The sequence below is a fragment of the Lithobates pipiens genome, unplaced genomic scaffold, assembly GCF_037356315.1.
Source record: "Lithobates pipiens isolate NorthernLeopardFrog02 unplaced genomic scaffold, aLitPip1_a1.2 Scaffold_28, whole genome shotgun sequence".
Classification (NCBI taxonomy): Eukaryota; Metazoa; Chordata; class Amphibia; order Anura; family Ranidae; genus Lithobates; species Lithobates pipiens.
The window spans coordinates 208,312,997-208,336,723 of NW_027507789.1; the positions used below are offsets into that span (position 1 = coordinate 208,312,997).

Here is a 23,727-nt window from a genome sequence, read left to right on the forward strand (position 1 = left end):
TGTGAGAAGCCATGTGGGGGACACAGCAAACATGTGGAAGAAGGTGCTCTGGTCAGATGAGACCAAAATTGAACTTTTTGGCCTAAAAGCAAAACGCTATGTGTGGCCGAAAACTAACACTGCACATCACCCTGAACACACCATCCCCACTGTGAAACATGGTGGTGGCAGCATCATGTTGTAGGGATGTTTGTCTTCAGCAGGGACAGGGAAGTTGGTCAGAGTTGATGGGAAGATGGATGGAGCCAAATACAGGGAAATATTAGAAGAAAACCTGTTAGATTCTGCAAAAGACTTGAGACTGGGGCGGAGGTTCACCTTCCAGCAGGACAACGACCCAAAACATACAGCCAGAGCTACAATGGAATGGTTTTGATCAGGGGTGCCCAAACTTTTTTTTTAAAAGGGCCAGACTTTATGAAGTGAACATGTGTGAGGGCCGACCATTTTGCCTGACATTCTTTGAACCATTAAAATACCATTGCAGCTGTAATTGCAGTGAAAGGCGGTTCTACAAAGTATTGACTCGGGGAGGGCTGAATACAAATGTAAAAGATGTTGAAAACAATATATCATTTTCCTTCCACTTCACAATTATGTGCCCCTTTGTTTTGGTCTATCACATAAATTCCCAATAAAATACATTTACGTTTTTAGTTGGAACATGACAAGGGGTATGAATACTTTTTCACCAATGAACTGCATGGACAGACATACAAATCCTTTGGCAGTAAAAAGATCTCCATTAAATGTATTTCATCTGTATTTAGCAGATTGCCTGGAGTTCAGCTTAAATAAACCTGTGTCGTTAAAAAACTAGATTCAAACATCAGAAAAAGGAAAAGAAGCAATACGCAGTGCAATGAATCATGATTGCTTAAAGTCATATTAAATCATTTTTTATTTGGAGGACTTGTATGCACTTGCTCTTCCTTTTTTTTTTTTTTTTTTTAAAGTCTCCTCTCTTCTTGCTCTGATGACTGTCCCCCTGGCTGACGTCAGGTATGTGGGTGCCCCTGTGCCCGCTGGGACCACTACATGCACAATGCTGTTTAATACTACAACGCCATGTGCAGCTGTTCCTGAGAGGGGGAATGAGCCAGTGATGTGGGAGCTGATAGTGGAGGAGGAGAGGCGAGGCTTTGGCCCTGTGTCCTTTTTTATCTGCCTGTATGTGCGGCACTGGGAATGACAGCACATAATCAAGACTCTATGGCAGTGATGGTGAACCTTGGCACTCCAGATGTTTGGGAACTACATTTCCCATAATGCTCAACTACACTGCAGAGTTCATGAGCATCATGGGAAATGTAGTTCCAAAACATCTGGGGGTGTCAAGGTTCTCCATCACTGCTCTATGGGGTTTGGATTTACTAAAACTGGAGCACTCAGAATCCGGTGCAGCTGTGCATGGTAACCAATCCGCTTCTAACTTCACCACTTAGCATCCGGAAGATTTACCCCCTTTATGACCCGGCCATTTTTTTTGCAATATGGCACTGTGGTATTTCATCAGATAATTGGGTGGTTGTGCAACGCTGTACAAAAATGAAATGTATATATATTTTTTTTTTTCACACAAATAGAGCTTTCTTTTGGTGGTATTTGATCACCTCTGGGTTTTTTATTTTTTTCTCTATAAACGAACAAAAAAAATGTTTTTTTTTTTTACTTTCTGCTATAAAACATATCCAATAAAACAAATTGAATTTCTTCATAAATTTAGACACAATGATGTGTCGGCAATAAAGTGCATGAAGTGCTAGTATGAATGAAAACACATAATGTAAATAAACAGGTATTTATGTAGGTATGCAACTCAATAGTGTAATGAATACTCATATATAGGTGCTTAAAGTGCAAAATATAAATATAAATGTGCAAATCAATGCTAATCTCAATGATGAATAACATATCTAAGATATGGTTAGATATGAAAAGTCCACATGTATGTTAGAATGAATCTCAACCCACTAGACAAATGTAAGTGAGAAGTACAGTCTATGCGATGTTGGTGGACTTTTCATATGAGTATTCACTATTGAGTTGCTTTCCTACATACCTGTTTATTTGCATTGTGTTTTTTTCATTTATACTAACACTTCATGCAATTTTTTGCTGACACATCATTGTGTCGATACTTTGATTATTAACCACTTGCCGCCCGCCCTATAACAAAATGACGGGGGCACGCATCGCGGCGATCGTTGTTGCGGGGTGTCAGTCTGACACCCGGCAACTACGATCTCGGTAAAGAGTCTCCGACGGAGACTCTTTACCACGTGATAAGCCGTGTCCAATCACGGCTGATCACAGTGTAAATAGGAAGAGCCGGTGATCGGCTTTCCCTCATTCACGTCTGTCAGACGCAAGTAGAGGAGAGCCGATCGGCTGCTCCTCTGACAGGGGGGGGGGTCTGTGCTGATCGATTATCAGCACAGCCCCCCCGAGGATGCCCACACTGGACCACCAGGGATGCCACCAGACCACCAGGGATGCCCAGGATAAGGTATGCCACCCTAGACCACCAGGGATTTCATTCAGTGCCACAATGGATGCCAATCAGTGCCCATAATGGATGCCAATCAGTGCCCACAATGGGCATCACTGATTGGCATGCATTATTGTTTGGCACTGATTGGCATCCATTAGTACAGTATATTATAATACAATGCCGCCTATCAGTGCCCATCCGTGCCACCTATCAGTGCCCATCCATGCCCACCTGTGCCGCCTACCCATGCCCACCTGTGCCGCCTACCCATGCCCACCTGTGCCGCCTATCCATGCCGCCCATCCATGTCAATCCATGCCAGCTATCAGTGCCAATTTGTGCCACCTATCAGTGCCCATCAGTGCCACCCATCAGTGCCGCCTATCAGTGCCACATATCAGTGTCCATCAATGCCACCTCATCAGTGCCACTTCATTGGTGCCACCTCATCGGTGCCCATCAGTGCCGCCTTATCATTGCCCATCAGTGTAACCCCATCAGTGAAGGAGAAAATTTACTTATTTACTTATTTACAAAGTTTTTGAACTGAAACAAAAAAAAACATTTTTTTTTTCAAAATTTTCGGTATTTTTTTATTTGTTTAGCAAAAATTAAAAACCGCAGAGGCGATCAAATACCACCAAAAGAAAGCTCTATTTGTGGGAAAAAAAATGATAAAAATGTCATTTGAGTACAGTGTAGCATGACCGCGCAATTGTCATTCAAAGTGCGACAGCGCTAAAAGCTCAAAATTGGTCTGGGCAGGAAGGTGTTTAAGTGCCCGGTATTGAAGTGGTTAACACATGAGCGTTGCACTTTTATTCCATATCTTACACAATTTTGTCACATTGTAGTGTTAGCGGCTTCCTGATTTGGTTTGGTAGCGCATATCATACATTTCTCTTCATAAATTTAGGGCAATATGTATTCTGCTACATATTTTTGGTAAAAAAAAAAAAATCAAAGTCAACATAAATTGATTTGTTTGTGCATGTTCCAGCATCTACAAACTATGGGATATATACTGGAATTTTTATTTATTTTTATACTAGTAATGGCGGCGATCAGCGACTCATAGCTGGACTACGATAGTATGGCGGGAAATCTGACACTAACTGACATTTTGTGGGAAAAATTGATTGGTTTGCGCATGTTCTAGCATCTACATACTATGGGATATATATGGAATACATTTTTTTTTAATTTTTATACTAGTAATGGCGGCGATCAGCGACTCATAGCGGGACTACGATAGTATGGCGGGAAATCTGACTCTAACTGAGGTTTTGTGGGAACCAATGACACTAATGCAGCGATCAGTGCTAAAATAAAAAATGATACACTGTCACTGTACTAATGACACTGGCTGCAAAGGGTTAACATCTAGGGCAGTGATGGCAAACCTTTGCACCCCAGATCTTTTGGAACTACATTTCCCATGATGATTGACTCGCCATGACTGATCTAGGGCGATCAAAGAGTTAAAATAGTGCTTGGTGGATTGACTGTCAGCTGTTTTTAGGGATGAGTCTGTTTTTAGTGCCTGCATTGCAGGTAATCAAAAACCAGCACATCTCCACTGACAGGATGGAGCTCTGCATTGTTTACATACACAGAGCTCTGTTCTGTCATCCTGTTCATCGATCAGTGGGTGCCAGCCAGCTTGCTCCCTGATTGTGGCTTGCATGTGGATTTTCTGAACATAAGTGGATTTTTTTGAACTAAAGCGGAGAGTTAATAACCAGGAGTTTGAACACAGGAGTTAAGACAGGAGTCTCTAACCTCTATCCTACATCCATCCTCCCCTCCATTTTAAAGATCCCACTGCAAGGGGCAACCAGACAGCTTTCCAGAAACATCAGGCTGACAGCAAGCCAGATTCACCGGATCAGAGTGTTTTAAGGGGACAACCGCAGCCAGGTAAGCTCGCACCTCCACTCCCCCCCCCCCCAGTGATTGTTCCAGGGACTCTGTCCGACCGCCTACGGGGATCAGGAAGGAATTTTTGCCCCACTGGTGCATTTGGCTGCTACTGTCAGGGGGTTTTTTGCCTTCCTCTGGAACAACCATAGGTTAGCATACCCCTACCTCCGGCCTCCTTTCCATTTTTTACGCTATCCTAGGACGACTATTCCAGATCACAGCCAGACTTCTTTTCTAAGCGGAGACCTCCACCTTAAGTAAAGGCAGCTGGAACAGCCAGAAACCGAATACAACAACTCCTTCCGCATCCATATAGGCATCCCCTGATCAACTTGCGCGCTAATAGCCTCAAGCACGGCGGCAAGTCTGATACCTAGCCCCACCTCAGGATCAATACCCTGATCAGGATCATCATCTTAGGCCCATAGTACCATCAACAGCATCCACAAACCATGTGCTACTTCAAATACTCAGCTGAAGTTCTGCACAGACTAAGGAACATCAACACCACATTGCCATCTTCCATACAAAAAATACTTCAAAGAGAACAACTATTAAAAACCGGACGACAAGCAGCTCCCAACCACAGGAAGACATCTACTCGACCACTACAATTAGATTGCGCCTTGATTAACGCCAGGTCTGCAGTCAAACATAGACTGGAAGTACACGACTTCATCATTGAGAACAATGTAGATTGTCTCTTCATCACCGAAAGCTGGTTAACCTCTGACTGCAACACCATCCTCACCGAATTGGTGCCGGAAAACTACAGGATCCTAACCGAACACCGGATAGGGAAAAAAGGAGGAGGCCTAGCAGTGATCTTTAAAGGTCACCTGGATCTCACTAAACCATCATCTCAGAACCCAGTGTCTTTTATGGAAACCCTGACGCTACATTTTCAACCAACACCCCATGACACCACTCATATTCTACTGTGCTACAGACCACCGGGACCAAAGTCCAATCTTCTTTCACCCCTCACGGAATCCTTTGCAATGCACACCCTAAAATTCTAAAATTTCCTGGCACTCGGAGATTTCAACCTTTGGGCAAACGAGCCTAAAGACCCCATCGCGACTGCCTGCATCAATCAACTAGAAGAACTGGGTCTACAGCAACTGATAAAGACTCCCACGCATGGGTCAGGACACACCCTGGACCTCATTTTCAAACAGAACATTGACATCAACATATGCGACAACATAACTCTGCCATGGACGGATCACCACGCCATCAAATTCAAAATCACTACCAACATCACCAACGCAAAACGGAAACCTGTAACAACGCACTGGACCAGATCGCATAAAAAACTGTACTCCGAAGCCTTCAAAACCACTCTGTCCAAAAAAATATCTACAATAACCTTAAACCACTCTACGGAGGAAACACTCAACTCCCTGAACAAGGCATTACTGCAATCAGCAGACTCGGTAGCACCAAAACGCAGGGCTCTCATCAGGAAGAAAAATGCTGGATGGTTTAATAGCTCCCTCTCCGTACTAAAGCAAGAACGCAGAAGAGCGGAAAGAACATGGAGAAGAAATCCCACCGAGGAAAACCTATTTAACTACAAAGGTCTGACAGAGAATTATCGGAAAGCAATCTTCAAAGCCAAAAAGGACCACTTCTCATATACAATCTCAACGGCCGCAAACCAACCACGGGAACTGTTTAAACTGGTTAATCAATCAATGAATCCGGTGTGCCTAGAACCCCCAGAAAGCGAATCCCAGGATTACTGTGACAAACTGTCAGATTTTTTCTTCGATAAAGTCAAAACCATCAGGGAAACAATTTGTCAGAAGAAAACATCCGACCTCAGCCAGCAAATACATAAAGAGGATGTCCGCACCAACATACCGCAACCGCCAAAATTTTCACTATCCCCAATTACCGTAGACACCGCAAAAAACATCATTAATAAACTGCGTGACAGTACCTCACCTATTGACATCATCCCCACAAAACTACTGAAAGAATGCTCCGACATCGTGGCTCCAACCATAACCCACCTCATAAACCGATCATTCCACGAAGGGATTGTTCCCAGCATCCTCAAACAAGGCATCGTCAAACCTCTACTCAAGAAACCAAACCTGGACCCTCAGGATCCAAACAACCGTAGGCCAATTACAAGCCTCAACACCATTTCTAAGATCATGGAGAAAGCTGTAGTACATCAGCTACAACTTCACCTGGATACTCACAAACTCCTGGACCCGCTGCAATCAGGCTTCCGCCCGGGTCATGGAACAGAAACAGCTCTCCTCAAGATTTGGGATGACGCCCTCGAAGCGGCAGATGACGGAGAGCCGTGTCTCCTCGTACTGCTAGACCTAAGTGCAGCGTTTGATACAGTAGATCACAATACTCTACTCGTCCGCCTCACAGAAGTAGCCGGAGTCCAAGACATAGATCTCCATTGGTTCGCGTCCTTCCTAGGAAATCGGTCACAGACAGTGAAACTAGGAAAATTCCTCTCCGAAACTCGGGCAGTCACCTGCGGAGTCCCTCAAGGCTCTCCGTTGTCACCCGTTCTCTTCAACATTTACATTCGCCCACTCCTTCAAATCATCAGATGCTCAGATCTCTGCTTCCACTCTTACGCTGACGACACGCAACTTTATTTCCGGATCAATGGAAAAAAAGATCACCAACAACAACTTGAAAACTGCCTCAAATCAATAGAGGACTGGATGACCACCAACTCCCTACAGCTGAACCAATCAAAGACAGAGCTTCTTATCTTACACCAAAATCATAAGCCCGCAACCAAAACCTCCTGGTCTCCACCAACCGTCTTTGGGCAGACTATCTCCCCAAAGACCAAAGCCAAGAGTCTCGGGGTTATTTTAGACGCACAAATGTCAATGGATGCGCAAATAGGAGCAGTAGTCAGTCGATCTCACCATCTGCTGCGCATGCTTCGCAGACTCATCCCTTTTATCCCAAAGAATGACAAAGCAGTGGTAGTTGGAACAATCATTAATTCACGACTGGACTACGCAAACTCGCTTTACATAGGATTACCACAATATCAACTTGCGCGATTACAACTGATCCAAAACACGGCGGCAAGGCTGATAACAGGAAAAAAACCCTGGGAATCCATTTCTCCTTCACTGAGGAGCTTACATTGGCTAACCGTAAAAAATCGGATCACGTTCAAGACCCTTTGCCTCACCCACAAATGCGTGCATAGAGAAGCTCCGCAATACCTAATGGAGAAAATAAATCATTACACACCAAACCGCAGTCTTCGATCAGCCAACAAAAACCTCCTCCTCGTGCCCAAAGCCCGGTATAAATCCAAGGGGGATCGGAGATTCGCTGTCCAAGGGCCTCGGCTATGGAATGCTCTACCAATAAACATCCGCCTGGAAGAAAATCACCTGGCTTTTAGGAAAAAACTCAAGACCTTCCTCTTTTAGCAGATGATCAAAGCTCGCCACAGCGCCTAGAGGCGATTCAGTTCGCATTGTGCGCTATATAAGTATTTCATTCATTCATTCATTCATCCATTGGCCGGCACCCACTGATCGGCTTGTGTTGTCACTAATCACAGCACAGGTGGCGCGCACGTGCACCCCCTCCTTCCCGGAAGTGCTGGGTCATGTATTAGATACGTGATCCATCGCAGAAGAGCCGCTCTGTTACCGTACTCCTATGTCCTATGTCCTTTGGCGATAAAACCTGGACGCTGATTGGTTTCTATGCAGAGTTACATCAGATTTTCCACTCTTTCTTTTTAGTAAAAAAAAACCTATACACAGGGGGGGTCTCACATACTTGAAGCTGGCCAGAGCGGCTGGGGCACTTTTATCAGAGCATGAAGAGAGGAGACCTTTTTAAAAAAATAAAAATAAAAAAAAGCAAGAACATGTAAGTCTTACTATAGGCATCTCATTAAAAGAATGTAGCTTTAATATCGCTGTAAAACAGAGCAGAGACGGGGGCAGTAAACTCGCTGTTCTGTTATTCCCTCAGCAAAGGAATCTGGTTGCTATAGGCAGCTACAGTCTACATATATGAGACCCCCGCTCTTTTCAGACACTTTGGTGGATAGGTCATGAGCTATGAGGTGGTGTGGGGTTGGCAGGACTACAGCCATCTTGTCCCCCCCTCTCACTATTCCCTCCTCTCCTTTATTTTTCCATGTGTGGTCGGTACTCATCCCATCTCTTCCTGTGTGTGTTCTGGTCAGAGGAAACTCCGCTGGGACATGTGAGAACGGCGTTAAGCCTGCGTGTGTCTTCATTTCCATTAACGCTTTTTTTTGTGTGTACGCCCCGCAGTGATTGGCTCATCCTGGAGCAAGCTACTTTTCACAGCACTAACTCACATGGAAGGGTCCTTCTTTGCAAGCTGGTCTGTTCAGGGCAAGCTGTGTGTGAGATTTGCAACGCTTATATAAGAGTGCAGGAGAGTCAACTGACAAGGTTTTCCCAGCAAGCTGGAAATGGGATGTGACCTGGAATTTGGTTTTCCATGTATAACGGGCACAAGTCCTATTTTCTCATATGTCAGATGTCACATCAGAAGCAACTGGCGCTAAAAGCCTCTCTTCATCCTCGGGGTGAAGGATGACTGGAGCCATGTGGCATTCCTCGCACAGGAAAGAACCATTTCATTTTCCTGTAGAAGATTATTTTCCAGCGTGGTGGAAAATCTCAGATGATCTCTCATTGGTTGGGTTGCAACTCACACCATGTTTAAGCAGCTTAAAGCTGACCATATACATTGCAATATCTTTTATATCGACCAGAACTATGTAATGTGAAGGCTTACCGTAGATCCTCACACTGCATAGTTGTTGGAAGATTAAACGAGATTGCACAATCTGATTGTCTAGATTAAGTTCTGATCAAAAGTTATGTACATTGAATCTATGGTTTCCTGAAGGAAAAAATACAGGGGAAGCCATTGCTGACTATTTGCCTAGTTGGTCCTCCTGGTTTCATCATTTTTGGACTCGTAGCAAACACAAAAATTAAGAAATTTTAATTTAGAAATTTAGTGGCTGCGTGGTTGTTTTGGTTATTGACCTAGAAAGTACGGTATGTAAACCAGAGACAGCCAGGCAGGTAGTATTTTCAGCAATGGCAGCCTGCATATTTTTCTCAGAATACGTTCACTTTAAGGTTAAAGACCCAAGTAACACCCCTTTTGTGCCATTACAATGCAGACATCCATTACTTTTCTCACCCCCATCCTGATCCCTGTTCCAACCACCATGAACATACTTCTGGGTATGGATGAGCTCAGGCGTGTTCGCACAGCCCACGTGCAGAGCCCGCCAGGAAGTCGGCGCAGCGCTGCGCTACTCACAGGCAGTGAGACATTGCCCCGATGTGCGGCTGCAGAGATTGGGCAATGTCTCACTGCCTGTGATTAGCGCAGTGCTGCGCCGACTTCCTGGCGGGCTCTGCACGTGTTCCATGCGAACATGCCTGAGCTCATCCCTACTTCTGAGTATAGTGGGGTATGTCAAATTCCCAAACTCCAATGCCAATCAACAAGCCCAAGCACGGATTCAAGAATGGGGGACATGCATAGCAATGGGGTTGATTTACTTAAAGGGTAAGTTCACTTTTACAAAAAAAAAAAACCTGCCTTTGCAGGTAAGGAGTGTTTGTAGATAAAAACGGAGCATGCAGCTCTGACTGAAGATGAATAATGTTCTTGGTACAGGTGTAGGCCATTTACATACATCATGAAGCCTGACTAAGGCTTGGTTCCCACTGGTATGACACGACAGTCGTACGACTTTGGATCTGACTTTGCCCGGCAACTTGAAGTCTGACTTCCATCTGACTTCAATGAACGGGATTCGACTTCCCGACAATACCAGGCCCTTTGAGTCTGGTATGAATCTTTAGGGGAAACTCCAAGCCAAATACAAAAAAAAAAGGCATATTGTACCCCCTCCAAGACCATACCAAGCCCTTCGGTCTGGTATGGACCCCCCCACACCATACCAGACCTTTATCCGAGCACACAGCCCAGCAGGTAAGGAAGAGGGGTTTGGATTAGCGCCCCCCTCCTCCCCCTCCTGGACCTTACCAGCCAGCATACCCTCAACATGGGGGGGGGTGGTGGGTGCTTTGGTGTAGTAGGTTCGCCCCCCACCCCAAAGCACCTTGTCCCTATGTTGATTGGGACAAGGGCCTCTTCCCGACAACCCTGGTCAGTGGTTGTTGGGGTCTGCGGGTGGGAGGCTTATAAGAATTGTACCCATTCACCTAAAAAAAAGTGTCAAAAATAAAAACGGCACACAGGTTTTTGACAAAGTTATTTATTAAAGCAGCTCTGGCTTCTCTTCTTCTGATTTCTTCTCCCTCTGGCTCTGTCTTCATCCTCCAGTTCTTCTCCCTCTGCTGTTGACATCTTCCTCTGGTTCTTCTCCTTCTGTTGATGTCCTCTTCCACTGCTGGTTCTCCTCTCTCCACTGTCTCCTCACTCTATCGGGTCTCCTCTCTCTCTGCTGTCTTCTCCCTCTGCCGTGTCTTCTCCCTCTGCCGGGTCTCCTCTCCCCGCTGTCTTCTCCCTCTGCTGTCTTCTCCTCTCTCTGCTGTCTTCTCCCTCTGTCGGGTCTCCTCTCTCCGCTGTTTTCTCCCTCTGCTGGGTCTCCTCTCTCTGCTGTCATCTCCCTCTGCTGGGTCTCTTCTCTCCGCTGTCGTCTCCCTCTGCCGGGTCTCCTCTCTCCGCTGTCTTCTCCCTCTGTTCTTCCTCCAATGTTCTGTGGACGCTCTCTCCCGCTGTAATGCCAGGGCCATCGTGTGCCATTACTTATATATCCATGGGGTGTGACCACCCTGTGACATCTTTAAAGGCCCGCCACCTTGTGACATCACCACCCCATCGTGCCCCGGGTGGTGACGTCACAAGGTGGTGGGGCCTCTGGATGACATGACTGGGTGGCCACGCCCCATGGCTATATAAATAATGGCACACGGCGGCCCTAACATTACAGTAGGAGAGAGTGTCAAGAGAACATCAGAGGGTGAACATACGGAGATGACAGCAGAGGGAGAAGACAGTGGAGAGAGGAGAACCGGCAGCACAGGAAGACCTCAGCAAAGGGAAAAGAACCAGAGGGAGATGTAATCAGCGGAGAGAGAAGAACCAGAGGAAAAAGAACCGCGCCGGGGGGGGGGGGGGGGGGAAGAAATTAAAAGGAGAAGAGACGCCGGAGCTGCTTTAATAAATTACTTTGTCAAACTTTGTGCTGTTTTTATTTTTGACACTTTTTTAGGTGAATGAGTAGCGGTAGCCCCTACTCATTCACATAGGGTGGGGGGCTGGGACCTGGGGGACCCCTTGTTAAAGGGGGCTTCCATATTCCAATAAGACCCCTGCCTGAAGGCCCCAACAATCACCAGCCAGGGTTGTCGAGAAAAGGCCCTTGTCCCCATCAACATGGAGACAAGGTGCCCCAAAGCACCCGCCCCCCCATGTTGAGGGCGTGTGTCCTGGTTCAAACCCCCCCACACACTATTTTTCTCCCCTGATGCAGTAGTTCTGAACTCGGCATTTGAGAGCTCGCTTGTGTGATTGAGGAGGGGAGCAGTAATGACTAGGCCTCACTTAGCAACGTCCTGGGAGTCTTTCAGTCAGACTTCATGAGTTATGTAAATGACTTACACCTACAGCAAGGGCATTACTCAACTTTAGTCAGAGCTGCACAGTTTGTTTGTTTTTATCTACAGTTTTTTAGTTAAGGAGAACTTACCCTTTAAACTGGAGAGTGCAAAATCTGGTGCAGCTGTACATGGTAGCCAATCGGCTTCTAACTTCAACTTGTTCAATTAAGCTTTGACAAAAAATAAAAAATGGAAGCTATTTAATTTCTATGCAGAGCTGCACCAGATTTTACACTCTCCAGTTTTAGTAAAGCAACCCCAAAGTGCTCAGCTTGATCAGTATTTCTCTAGAATTTTTGATTTTACCAAACCGCATCATCCTATAACTAAAATATCAGTTTAGCATGATTTGTTCCATTACCCTGCAGGAGCATCCCAGTTATAATGCAGATTTGTAATTGGGTGGGATTTGGTGATTATGGGTTTTTTTTTGTTCTTCTAACGAATCAAAAATATTGGATGAAACTGCATGTAGCATATGGAGTGTCACTTGCATGTGAATGACAAATGGTTAATCCTTGTACAGTAGTGTGCTTTTCAGCTTAATGTCTGGCTGGTGTGCAACATCTGTCTTTGTTCTACCACTAGGGCGGCACTAGCGTCTGCCCACCAATCACAGCCTCTTCCACGGACGCTAAGCGTTTTGGTCGAGACGCCTCAAGTGAATGTCATGCACACAATAATAAGGTAGGTGTTTTGCATGCAGCTCTTCTTTATCCTTCCCAGTTCTAATCCCCCAGCATTACTGTGGGGTTGATTTACTAAAACGGGAGAGTGCAAAATCAGGTACAGCTCTGCATAGAACCAATCGGCTTCCCTTTTTTTTTGCCAAAGCTTAATTGAACAAGCTGAGGTTAGAAGCGAATTGGCTACCATGCACAACTGCACCAGATTTTGCAGTCTCCAGTTTTAGTAAATCAACCCTAGTATATATATAATATATATCTTCGTATTACTGAAGTTATCTCTAATGTAATGTTTATTTCTCCCCAATCAGGAACCGGGACACGTGCCGGGATGAATTTATCTTTTACTCACGACGACTAATGAGGCTTCTTATTGAGTATGCGCTGTCTTTCCTGCCCTTCAGGGTGAGTTTTAGTAAATGGAGTAATGCTAGCTACAGGCAGTCCCCGAGATAAGAACAGGTTAGGGACTGCCTGTTTGTTCTTAAGTCGGATTTGTTCGTAATTCGGACCTGCATGCGCAGAGCGGCGGTTTCCAATGTTTTACAACGTTTTCCGCTGTTTTCCGATCCGCCCGCCGGCTCCACCATTCGTAAGTAGGAGTTGTTTGTAAGTCGGAAGTTTGTAACTCGGGGACCTCCTGTAATGCCTACTACACTAAAGGAGAGACTGGTATCCAAATCAGTAATATCTACAAAATGTTACATTCATAATACTGAGTGTCAGTTTAATAAAAAAAAAAAATCTACAGTTAAAGAGGGATTCCACCAAAAAAAAAATATTAAAAGCCAGCAGCTATAAATACTACAGCTGCTGACTTTTAATAAATGGACACTCACCTATCCCGGGTTCCAGCGATGCCGAGGCCGATCGATCGCTCGGCTCTCGGCTGCTGTAGTCACCATTCTAGGTGAGGGAATCAGGAAGTGAAGCGAATCGGCTTCACTTCCCGGTTCCCTACTGCGAATGCGCGAGCCGCGCAATAGGAAATCTCTGCGCTGTCACTGGGACCCGTGTGTGTCCCAGCAGACAGCGCGGCAGGGCAGGAAATGGCGTAGACTCCCACGGGAGTCTATGCCCAGAAGTGGGTGAAAATACCTGTCTTTGACAGGTATCTCCACCCCCCTCCCCCCTGAAAGGTGTCAATTGTGACACCGGAGGGGGGGAGGGATCCGATCAGCGGAGGTTCCACTTTAGGGTGGAATCCCGCTTTAACATGATTTAATGTGTGCTAGATAAACATACATGTGTTGCCACACCAACAGTCCTCCTTTTTTTTTTTGGAACACAGTCTCACTTTAAAGTTCACCTTTTGTAACATGTTACATGGTACACCTATATTCAGGGTGTAACATGTGACATGTTACATATGCACCAGCTCTGATCCCCCGGGGGATCTTCTCCCCTGACCAGCCGCATCATCTATTCACAGTGTTCTGTAAATAGGAAAACTACAAGGTCCAGCAGCCTTTGCTGCTGTTTGCTTGTAGTTCTCAATAGCGCTGTTAAGCACTGTGGTAGTTCATTGAGCTTCCTGTCTCAAGTGTAATTGCTTGCTCATATTGGAGGTATGGGCAAACAGATACATCGTAGGTGCAATGCTTTACAGGTTCCTAACAGAAAAAATAATAAGTGCATATTTTTTTTACCTGCAAAAAAATGTGCATTTATTATTTTATTTTGTAAAGGTGAACTTATCCTTTAAGGCCACAGGAAAACAATAAGTATAACCTGTAATTTAATGGGCTTAGACAAGACCGTAAAGAGTGGAACACAAAGAAAATACCCCATTTGATCATCTGCCAAGCTAACAACCGGTCCTGGCAAGATGACTGGGAACAATGTGCCCTGGTGTATACGAGTTATGACCAATAGAAGATGATTTTTAGTGTATTTCCAAAGTTACATAGTTACATAATTAGTCAGGTTGAAAAGAGACACAAGTCCATTTAGTTCAACCAATAAGGTGGGGTTCACATGTGTTCAAATCGGATGCAGTTTTTTTCCACATCCAAATCGTATGACAGGTGAGTGTGACCGGCTCTCAATTGGTGAATTTGCATTGTTTTCTATGTGAACTGTTTCCACTCTTAAGAACCCATCTCCTCTCTCTGCAGAGCTGCACCGTTCAGACCCCGCAAGGACACGAGTATGAAGGAAGGACGTATGATGGAAAACGAGTGAGTGGCTCTGTTGGGGTATTTTGTGAAGTGGAAGTGTTGGGCACACAGAATCTTTAGTCTTCTAACCTGCATTAGAATAGCACCAGAATGAATCTAGTCACTTGAGCCCCCTACAAGTAACATCTATATAAGACCTTGGAAGTTCAGACAAAAAAAAATTAAAAGTGAGCAGCTACAAATACTACAGCTGCTGACTGTTAATAATCGGACGCTTACCTGACGCAGGGTCCAGCGATGCGGGGGGAACGGTGCCCCGCTTGTCTCTCCCTCCTCTCTGCAGCACTGGCATTGTCACTGTAAGCGCCCAGTTGTGGCAGAGGGTCCATAGTTAGAAGGTGCCAGTACTTGTTCAAAATAAGCCTAACCTGTTTGTGCTGTGTCGAGTAAGTAGTAATAATTCTAGTTGTGTTGTCATTTGAGGGTTGTTTGTGTGCATTTAGTAATTCTCAACGGGATAGATTGTCTTTCTATAGGCTTTCTTGAGACAGGCACTGGAGTACCCCCTTTCCAGAAGTCTAATTCTCTGAGTGTCAGCCTCACTCTTGAAACTGGCATCATTTGAGCAATTCTGGAGAGCCCTCAAATATTGGCTGTAAGGAAATGATGCAAGTAAAGGTTTCGGATGGAAACTTGATGCGTGTAATATTGATTTCCCTGCTGTAAATTTACTGTATAACTCTCTGGAAAGGCTGCCATCTGTCTGTTTTTTAACGAGGACATCTAAAAAGGTAATCTCAGTTATGCTATGTGACATGGTGAAACTTAAATTGAATTCATTGATATTAATACCAGCCATAAATTTGTGTAAGAGATTGTCTGATCCATCCCAAATAAGAAACACGTCATCTATGGAGCGGTGCCATGCAAGTACATGGCCCATATACATAGATAGCGAGTCATTGGTAAGCAGTGAATGTTCCCACTCCCCCAGGTACAGGTTGGTGTACGATGGAGCACAGCATGTCCCCATCGCCACCTCCTGCACCTGGAGATAGTGGGAACCATCAAAGCAAAAGGCCCTATGAAGTATGAAGTCAAGGGATGTTAAAATAAAATCAGTATAGTGGGGTTCACATTTGCTGGATTGTGACAAGACATGACGTATCACTGCAAGGCCCTTCTCATGAGGAATTGTACTATACAGGACCTCAATATCTAAAGCAACCAATTGAGTGTTATCATCAATGTGCATATCTTTGCAAAAAGTGGATAGTATCCCGTACATAGGATGGCATACATGTTACAAAGGGTTTAAGATGACTGTCCACTACACGACTTAGGTTTTCGTTTAGGTTGCCACAGCCAGATATAATGGGTCTTCCTTCGTGGAGTGCTTATGCAGCTTGAGCAAAGCATAAAACAACAGTTTTGTTGTTATTCTGTCTCTCACTTTTAAAATAAACCTACCAATAAAATTATAGACTGATCATTTCTTTGTCAGTGGGCAAACGTACAAAATCAGCAGGGGATCAAATACCTTTTTCCCTCACTGTACATTAGGAAAATTGTCCTTTTTTTGTGTGTAAAAGGAAGTGAACTGAACGATCAGTCTTCTGCATAGCATAAGCATCTCTAATCATGTCTACATGAGCTGTTTTGCTGCAAAAGATGTGTATAGCCAAGATTACGGGCACTGCCTTTCTTGAACCTAAGCCATGCTTCCTTTGTATCAGATCACCGGGGTGTCCATCCTGAGAGCTGGCGAGACAATGGAACCTGCGTTAAGAGCCGTGTGCAAAGACGTGAGAATTGGAACCATCCTTATTCAGACCAACCCCAGCACTGGAGAGCCTGAGGTCAGAAGTTGTGTTATCTCACTGTGAGTGGGGTGGTGGTACACATTAACACGGAAACGGTGTTCATAGTGTGGTAACCCAATAACCAATTGGATCTCAATAAATCTTCTTTAGATTGCCATGGTTTATATATATAATATATATATATATATATATATATATATATATATATATGTATATGTATATGTGTGTGTGTTATTGAGTGTATAATGATGTGAACAGCTCAACATTTACACAGTTATCATTGTGTCTTAATGTAAATAAAAAGGTTAGCAAGAATAGTTTGGCATTGTATCTGCCCATGTAGCAGCTGTATTTGCCTATTGCGTGCAGTGCAGCACAGTGATTGCACTTTACCGCTTCCCTCAATTCAAGTCGGCCAGTCACACAGGACTATAGAATCTATATGTGGCTTATCCTGTAATTTAAAGCAGTTCTTTTTAGGAACCAATCTTAATGATTTTAGGCACCCCAGCAGTGAGATCTTCCCCTGTTCGGGGTTACTGCCCCTGCTATGGAGACTCATCCCTCCTGTTGTACAGCCGTGGCCAAAAGTTTTGAGAATGACACCAATAATAATTTTAACAAAGTCTGCCGCTTTAGTGTTTATATATCTTTTTGGCAGATATTACTATGTTATACTGAAGTATAATTACACGCATTTCACAAGTGTCAAAGGCTTTTATTGACAATTACATAAAGTTTATGCAGAGTCAATATTTGCAGTGTTGACTCTTCTTTTTTTCAAGATCTCTACAATTCTCCCTGGCATGCTGTCAATCAACTTCCAGGCCACATCCTGACTGATGGCCACCCCCTATTCTTGTATAATCAATGCTTGGAGTATGTCAGAATTTGTGGGGGGTTTTTGTTCACCCGCCTTTGGAGGATTGATCACAAGTTCTCAAGGGGATTAAGGTCTGGGGAGTTTCCTGGCCATGGACCCAACATTTTGATGTTTTGTTCCTCAAGCCACTTAGTTATCACTTTTGCCTTATGGCAAGGTGCTCCATCACGGTGGAAAAGGCATTGTTCATCCCCAAATTGTTCTTGGGTGGTTGAGAGAAGTTGCTTTCGGAGGATGTTTTTGTACCTTTCTTTATTCATGGCTCTGTTCTTAGACAAAAATGTGAGTGAGCCCTTCACTCCCTTGGCTGAGAAGCAACCTCACATCTGAATGGTCTCAGGATGCTTTACTGTTGGCATGACACAGGACTGATGGTAGCGTCACTTTTCTTCTCCGGACAAGGTTTTTTCTGGATGCCCCAAACAATCGGAAAGGGGATTCATCAGAGAAAATGACTTTACTCCAGTCCTCAGCAGTCCAATCCCTGAACCTTTTGCTGAATATCAGTCCGTCCCTGATGGTTTTCCTGGAGAAAAGTGGCTTCTTTGCTGCTCTTTTTGACACCAGGTCATCCTCCATAAGTCTTCTCCTCACTGTGCCTGCTGATGTCCTCACACCTGCCTGGTGTCATTCCTGGGCAAGCTCCGCACTGGTGGTGCCCCGATCTCGCAGCGGAATCAACTGTAGGAGACGGTCCTGGCCCTTGCTGGACTTTCTTGGGCGCCCTGAAGTCTTCTTCACAAATGCAGTGGAAATATTTTTTTATGGGATTAAGTTCATTTTCACAGCAAAGAGGGACTTTGAAATTATTGCAATTTATCTGATCACTCTTCAGAAAATTCTGGCGTAATTGGCATCATAAAAACTGAGGCAGCAAACTTTGTGAAAATTTATATTTGTCATTCTCAAAATTTTCGGCCACGGCTGTACTTCCAGTAATGTAAAATTTTAAAATGCAACAGGATAAGTGAAAGCCAGTTGTAGTGCTTAAGGTAGGTAGGTAGGCAAAGCTAGGAACTTAGGCTTGGAAATCTCACCTTCTGTGCCCTGAGAGACTTAATATTGACCATTGAAAAATTCAGCTAGCTGGCTTTTTGGTCGGTGACCTTTTCACATCATTACTTTCTCTCTGCCTTATTTCACCCTTAGCTGCATTACCTGCGACTTCCTAAGGACATCAGTGAGGACCACGTTATTCTCATGGACTGCACGGTGTCTACAGGAGCAGCGGCCATGATGGCGGTCCGTGTACTGCTGGTAAGCTTGTGATGAGACTAGGGAATTGTAGAGAACCATCACTGAGATTTTGCCTACTGGTAACATCTTTTTATCTGGATAGGATCATGAAGTTCCTGAAGAGAGGATATTTCTGCTGTCGCTGCTCATGGCAGAGCTGGGCGTCCACTCCGTGGCTTATGCCTTCCCACGTGTGCGCATTCTAACCACGGCTGTGGACAAAAAAGTTAACGACATGTTCCGAATCATCCCTGGAATAGGTAGGAGCCTGATTCTCCAAACCTTCACCGGATTTCTCACATTAGTATTCTATTTTTACCCCGATTTTATAAAAATTTTATACATTTTTTAATAAAGCTTTCATTGTTCTTCCAGTTCATATTGATTCTAGATTTCTGTTAAGCCCCATTCACACTGGGAGTTTAGCCCCGGCTCCGTTTATCTGTGGCTGGAGGGCACAGGAGCAGCCATTATTGGGTGGGTGGTGCACTCACTGGTACTTTGTTTAGGGCAGTATGGACCCAGGAACAAATACCCAGACTGCTTGTGTTGGGGGCATTTGTCTATGGGCATGTACTGCCCTAAATGTACATACCACTAAGTTGATCGCCCATCCGCAGCAGCTGTGAAAAGTTTTGCACTGATACTGAAACTGGTGCCGATACTAAGCATGTTTTTAATAAAACTTGAAGGTATTGGAGCATTTGCATAAGTACTTGTGCAAATGCTCCAATACCTTAAAATTTTATTAAAAACATGTAAAGTGGCACTTACAGGCAGGAAATAGAGCATCTACAGTGGCTTGGCAGAGGCAGTGCCTTAAAACGAGGCTTCCAGCAGAGTCCCTAGTTCTAGTGATCCGGTTTGTTTCCAGTCCGCCGTGACTGGTGATGCCCAGTGGCTCTTCCTTGATATGGAGATACACAGCACATCACCACCCACATCCCTCATCCCCAGCTGGTTCATCTATCTTTCCATCCTTTACTTTCCTGGTGGCCACAGATGGTATTTCTCAACACCAGAACCTGGTCACTTGTGGGGACGTGGTTTTGCTCTATTTCTTTGATGTAAGTGGTCCTTTAAAATGTTTTTATCCAATAAAGACACTAAAACTAGGTAGTGGGTAATTGGTATCGGCGAGTACTTGAGAATAAGTATCGGTACTTGGGTTAACACCTAGTTTGAATGGTTTGGACTTCAGACCAGTTATCATGTGACCTCCTAGTAAACCCACCTGTGTGCAGTTGCTTATTTTTTTACCATCTGTCTTTCATTCCAGGTAATTTTGGGGACCGTTATTTTGGCACAGATGGCCCTGCGGATTGGAGCGATGAAGATGACCCAGCTTGAGTCCCCCCACGTGTTCTCCATCACTGGTGCCAATATCTGACAACTAGAACAAGAAGACTTACTGCAGTTTTCCATAGCAACCAGATTCCATGTGTCATTTTCCTGGGTCCAGAGAACAGAAGCTGAAATCTGGTAGCTGGTGAACGAGGGCTCTGCTTCTAGATTGCACCAGTTTCTTGAATTCTGTAGCTTAAGAACCAAGGCGAACTTCAGCTCCAAGCTAATTCTCCAAAAACACCCATGTTGTTTTTCTGTTTAATATATATATATGTATAAAAAAAATATTTTTTTTCTGCTGGTGTTCTCCTTTAAATAGTTATATTATTTAAAAATAAATCTTATTATACATATTACTATGTAAAATGTACAGTATGGTTTTTTTTTTTTAACTTTTTTTATTGTTTACCATCTTTACTCATAAGAAGGTTTTTAGTCGCTGTACCAAACAAATGATGTCCTACACCAGGGATATGCAATTATCGGACCTCCAGCTGTTGCAGAACTACAAGTCCCATGAGGCATAACAAGACTCTGACAGCCACAACAATGACACCCAGAGGCAGAGACATGATGGGACTTGTAGTTCTGTAACAGCTGGAGGTCCGCTAATTGCATATCCCTGTCCTAAACTTTAGGATAACCAATAAAGTATGTTATAGATGTGTTCATCTAGGCCAGGGGTAGACAACCCCGGCACTGGTGCCGCAAGTGGCACACAAAGTCTCTTTAGGCGGCACTCAGGCCCCTCTTCATCAGCAGAGCAGTGCAGGGAAGTGTCAGTGAAACACTAATGAATTCCAATTTCAGGATTCCCCACACTGCACCTAGACTGAGGGCGGAGGCACTGCACCCCACACATTGTAAAAAATAGGAAACAATGTTTGGTTCTCTAACTTTGCTGTAGCTGCGATCGTCCGCTTTTGTGATGGGAAGTAGTTCTGCTGGGGGGGGCGGTCCCTGTTTCCAGGAGGAGGAGGACTGTCATTGGCCACTGCTAAAGCCAATCACAGTCATGCTAGCCCCGCCCACCATCTGGAGGAAGATGACTCGCTTGGTTGCCACTACCAATCTCAGAAAGAAGGGATTTCCCTGTGATTGAGAAAACCCCAATCAGGTGACAGTTTGTGGAATTACTGTTGAGCTATTCCTGAACCTTTGCGTCACTTACTACTGAACCCCGGCACTCTGGGTCCCTGTAAGCCACGACCAGTATTCAACGCAATGAAAATCACACACAACTTTTCCTGTGGTGTAGAGCGCCACACTTTCCTCAGCTGCGGGGGGGGGGGGGGGAGGGGGGGCAACTTATGATCCTGCACACAGGCCCACTGATTTCAGAAATCCCTAGTGATATTCGCAAGAGAATCCGGCAGGCTGGTTGTACCCAAGTTGACCGATCACCTTGGTACATTCAGCCTGCCCATTTACAGTTTGAATCTTGACTGGTACCTGCTAATGGGGCGATATTTGAACCATGTATGGCTGGCCTTAGTTGTCACCCTAGTAGGTATTCCCATTAGGAGATTTCCCCTTAATTCCTATTCTGGTGACAAGTCCAAATGTTCCCATCACTTTCAGTCCAGTTGCCAGTAGTCACCAGGACAAAAAGGGGTGAATCTTCCCAGTGGGGACAGACCCCATTAAAAATTGATTTGTCCCTTCCCTATTTCATCAAAACCTAAAAAAAAAAGCCTACACGAAGCCTCAGCTCTAAAAATGCGAAACAAGACAAATCCCATTCATTTCAATGGCCCCTGTTCACATCTGAGCGTTCTGTCTCCTAAAGCAAAACGCTGTCAAAAGAGTACATGAGTTTCTTTTCTGGCAGACGACAGGCATTTTAATTCTTTTATATTGGTGAACTTCAAAACGCCTGTACAAAAACGCTGCAAAAACACATGAAAAATGCCTATAAAATAGTAACGCCTAGATGTGAACAGAGCCTAAAGCTGGCCATACACCTATAGATTATCTGCAGATTTTCTACGGTTAGATGGAAAAAGTGGGAGATTCCTCCATCCACACAGTTTAGCAAACATGGAGAAATCTGTTGCACTTTTTCCATCTAAGCATAGAAAATCTGCAGATAATCTATAGGTGTATGGCCAGCTTTAGCCTAATAAAAGATCATTTGTTGTCACTCAAGTGATGCCAGCATACATTACCAATCCCCCTATACACATCACATCCTGGGCTACTTGACAGTTGAGGCGGCAGGCCAAGAGCCACACGTCTGTCCGGAATCCAAACACCAATCTGCTCATTTTAGGACTTCAGAAGTATAAAAAGTTGATATTAATAAAAGCCAGAATTAATAAAGACCAACATCTATATGAATATAGATCAACAAATAAATAAAGACCTACATTCTTCCTGGCTGCTAATCTCTCCCCCCACCTCCACCTCGGACCAAGTCTGGATGTGTAAATTTAAATAATTAGACTCCACCATCAAATGAGAATAAATGAAAGCAGGACCTGGGGCTCCATTCCGCACACTTACCTTCACCAACTCTTCCAAACTCTTTGCTGAAAACATCCTCAAACAGGGTCATCGCCCCCCCCCCCCCCCCAATTAGCAGATGTCTATGGAGACCCGGGTTCAAACCCCAATACTAGAGGTCCACTTATTCTCATATTGTGCAAATTTATTAATGGGGAAAAAAGTAATCTCATTCCCAACAGCTTTCTTATGAGGTTTCTTTGCTAACACCAGAAGCCAACTCAGCTGCAGACCCTGTGTTTACATGTAAATTACCGACATTCATATGTAAATAGCAGTGCAATTCATATGTAAATAGGGGCGACTGGCAGCATTGATATGTATATCATGCCCCCCTGAGGTCATATCCACAGTAATCTCTAGCAACCAATCAACAAGCAGAAATCATGTGCTGTAACCTCTAGCAACTAATCAGTGAGCCGTAATGTGTGCTGTAACCTCTAGCAACCAGTCTGTGAGCGGTAATGATACACTGTAACCTCTGGCAACCAATTGCAATAGCCACCTGATCTGATTCATTAAACTGATTTTGAGTCTAGCTGCTATTAATTGTATGTCTCAGAGGTGGAGAGCAAAACTGCATGGGGGGGGGGGAGAGAAAAGTTTTGCCCAGGGTCCAATCAATATTAAAGAACAGAATGTTAGCAGTGATCACTTTTTATTTACGGAGACTCAATATTTACAGGGCTGGCTGCTGAACCACGGAGCCAATGCTGGCTCAGTTCACACCGCCACAACCTGAAAGTTGTGTAACTTACAGTGCGACCTTGCCGCGCGACTTTGAAGCAACTTCAGGGAACGACTAGGTATTCTTCCTGTAATGTCAGATTTAAATCACATCAATATAAATGAGGATCCAACTTGGAGGCGACTTCCATTAAAGTATATTGAAACAAGTCGGATAGAAGTCACCTTGAAGTTATACAGAAATCTTTTCTAAAGTCGGAGCGACTTCAGAAGTGCCAATTAAGACAGCTCTCATTGACTAACATGGGATTTCACATGCCACATGACTTCGGGGTCTCTCAAGTCGGATCCCAAGTCGCAGCAGTGTGAAC

The 23,727-nt window shown here is 44.5% G+C and overlaps 1 protein-coding gene across 5 annotated transcripts in view; it reads left to right on the plus strand.

Annotated features, from left to right (window-relative positions):
* Positions 1–20,530, plus strand: part of UCKL1 (uridine-cytidine kinase 1 like 1) — a 56,438-nt gene extending 35,908 nt beyond the window's left edge. For 4 of the 5 annotated variants that reach the window (XM_077460399.1, XM_077460398.1, XM_077460396.1 and 1 more), the window contains exons 8-15: positions 8,631–8,650; positions 12,658–12,756; positions 13,067–13,160; positions 14,873–14,935; positions 16,612–16,734; positions 18,731–18,838; positions 18,921–19,077; positions 20,097–20,530. In XM_077460399.1, the coding sequence (XP_077316525.1) occupies positions 8,631–8,650; positions 12,658–12,756; positions 13,067–13,160; positions 14,873–14,935; positions 16,612–16,734; positions 18,731–18,838; positions 18,921–19,077; positions 20,097–20,167 (735 nt within the window). In that variant the 3' untranslated portion in view covers positions 20,168–20,530. The remainder of the gene's footprint in view (positions 1–8,630; positions 8,651–12,657; positions 12,757–13,066; positions 13,161–14,872; positions 14,936–16,611; positions 16,735–18,730; positions 18,839–18,920; positions 19,078–20,096) is intronic. The other variant, XM_077460397.1, reaches the window with a different exon arrangement.
* Positions 20,531–23,727: the final 3,197 nt, after the last annotated feature.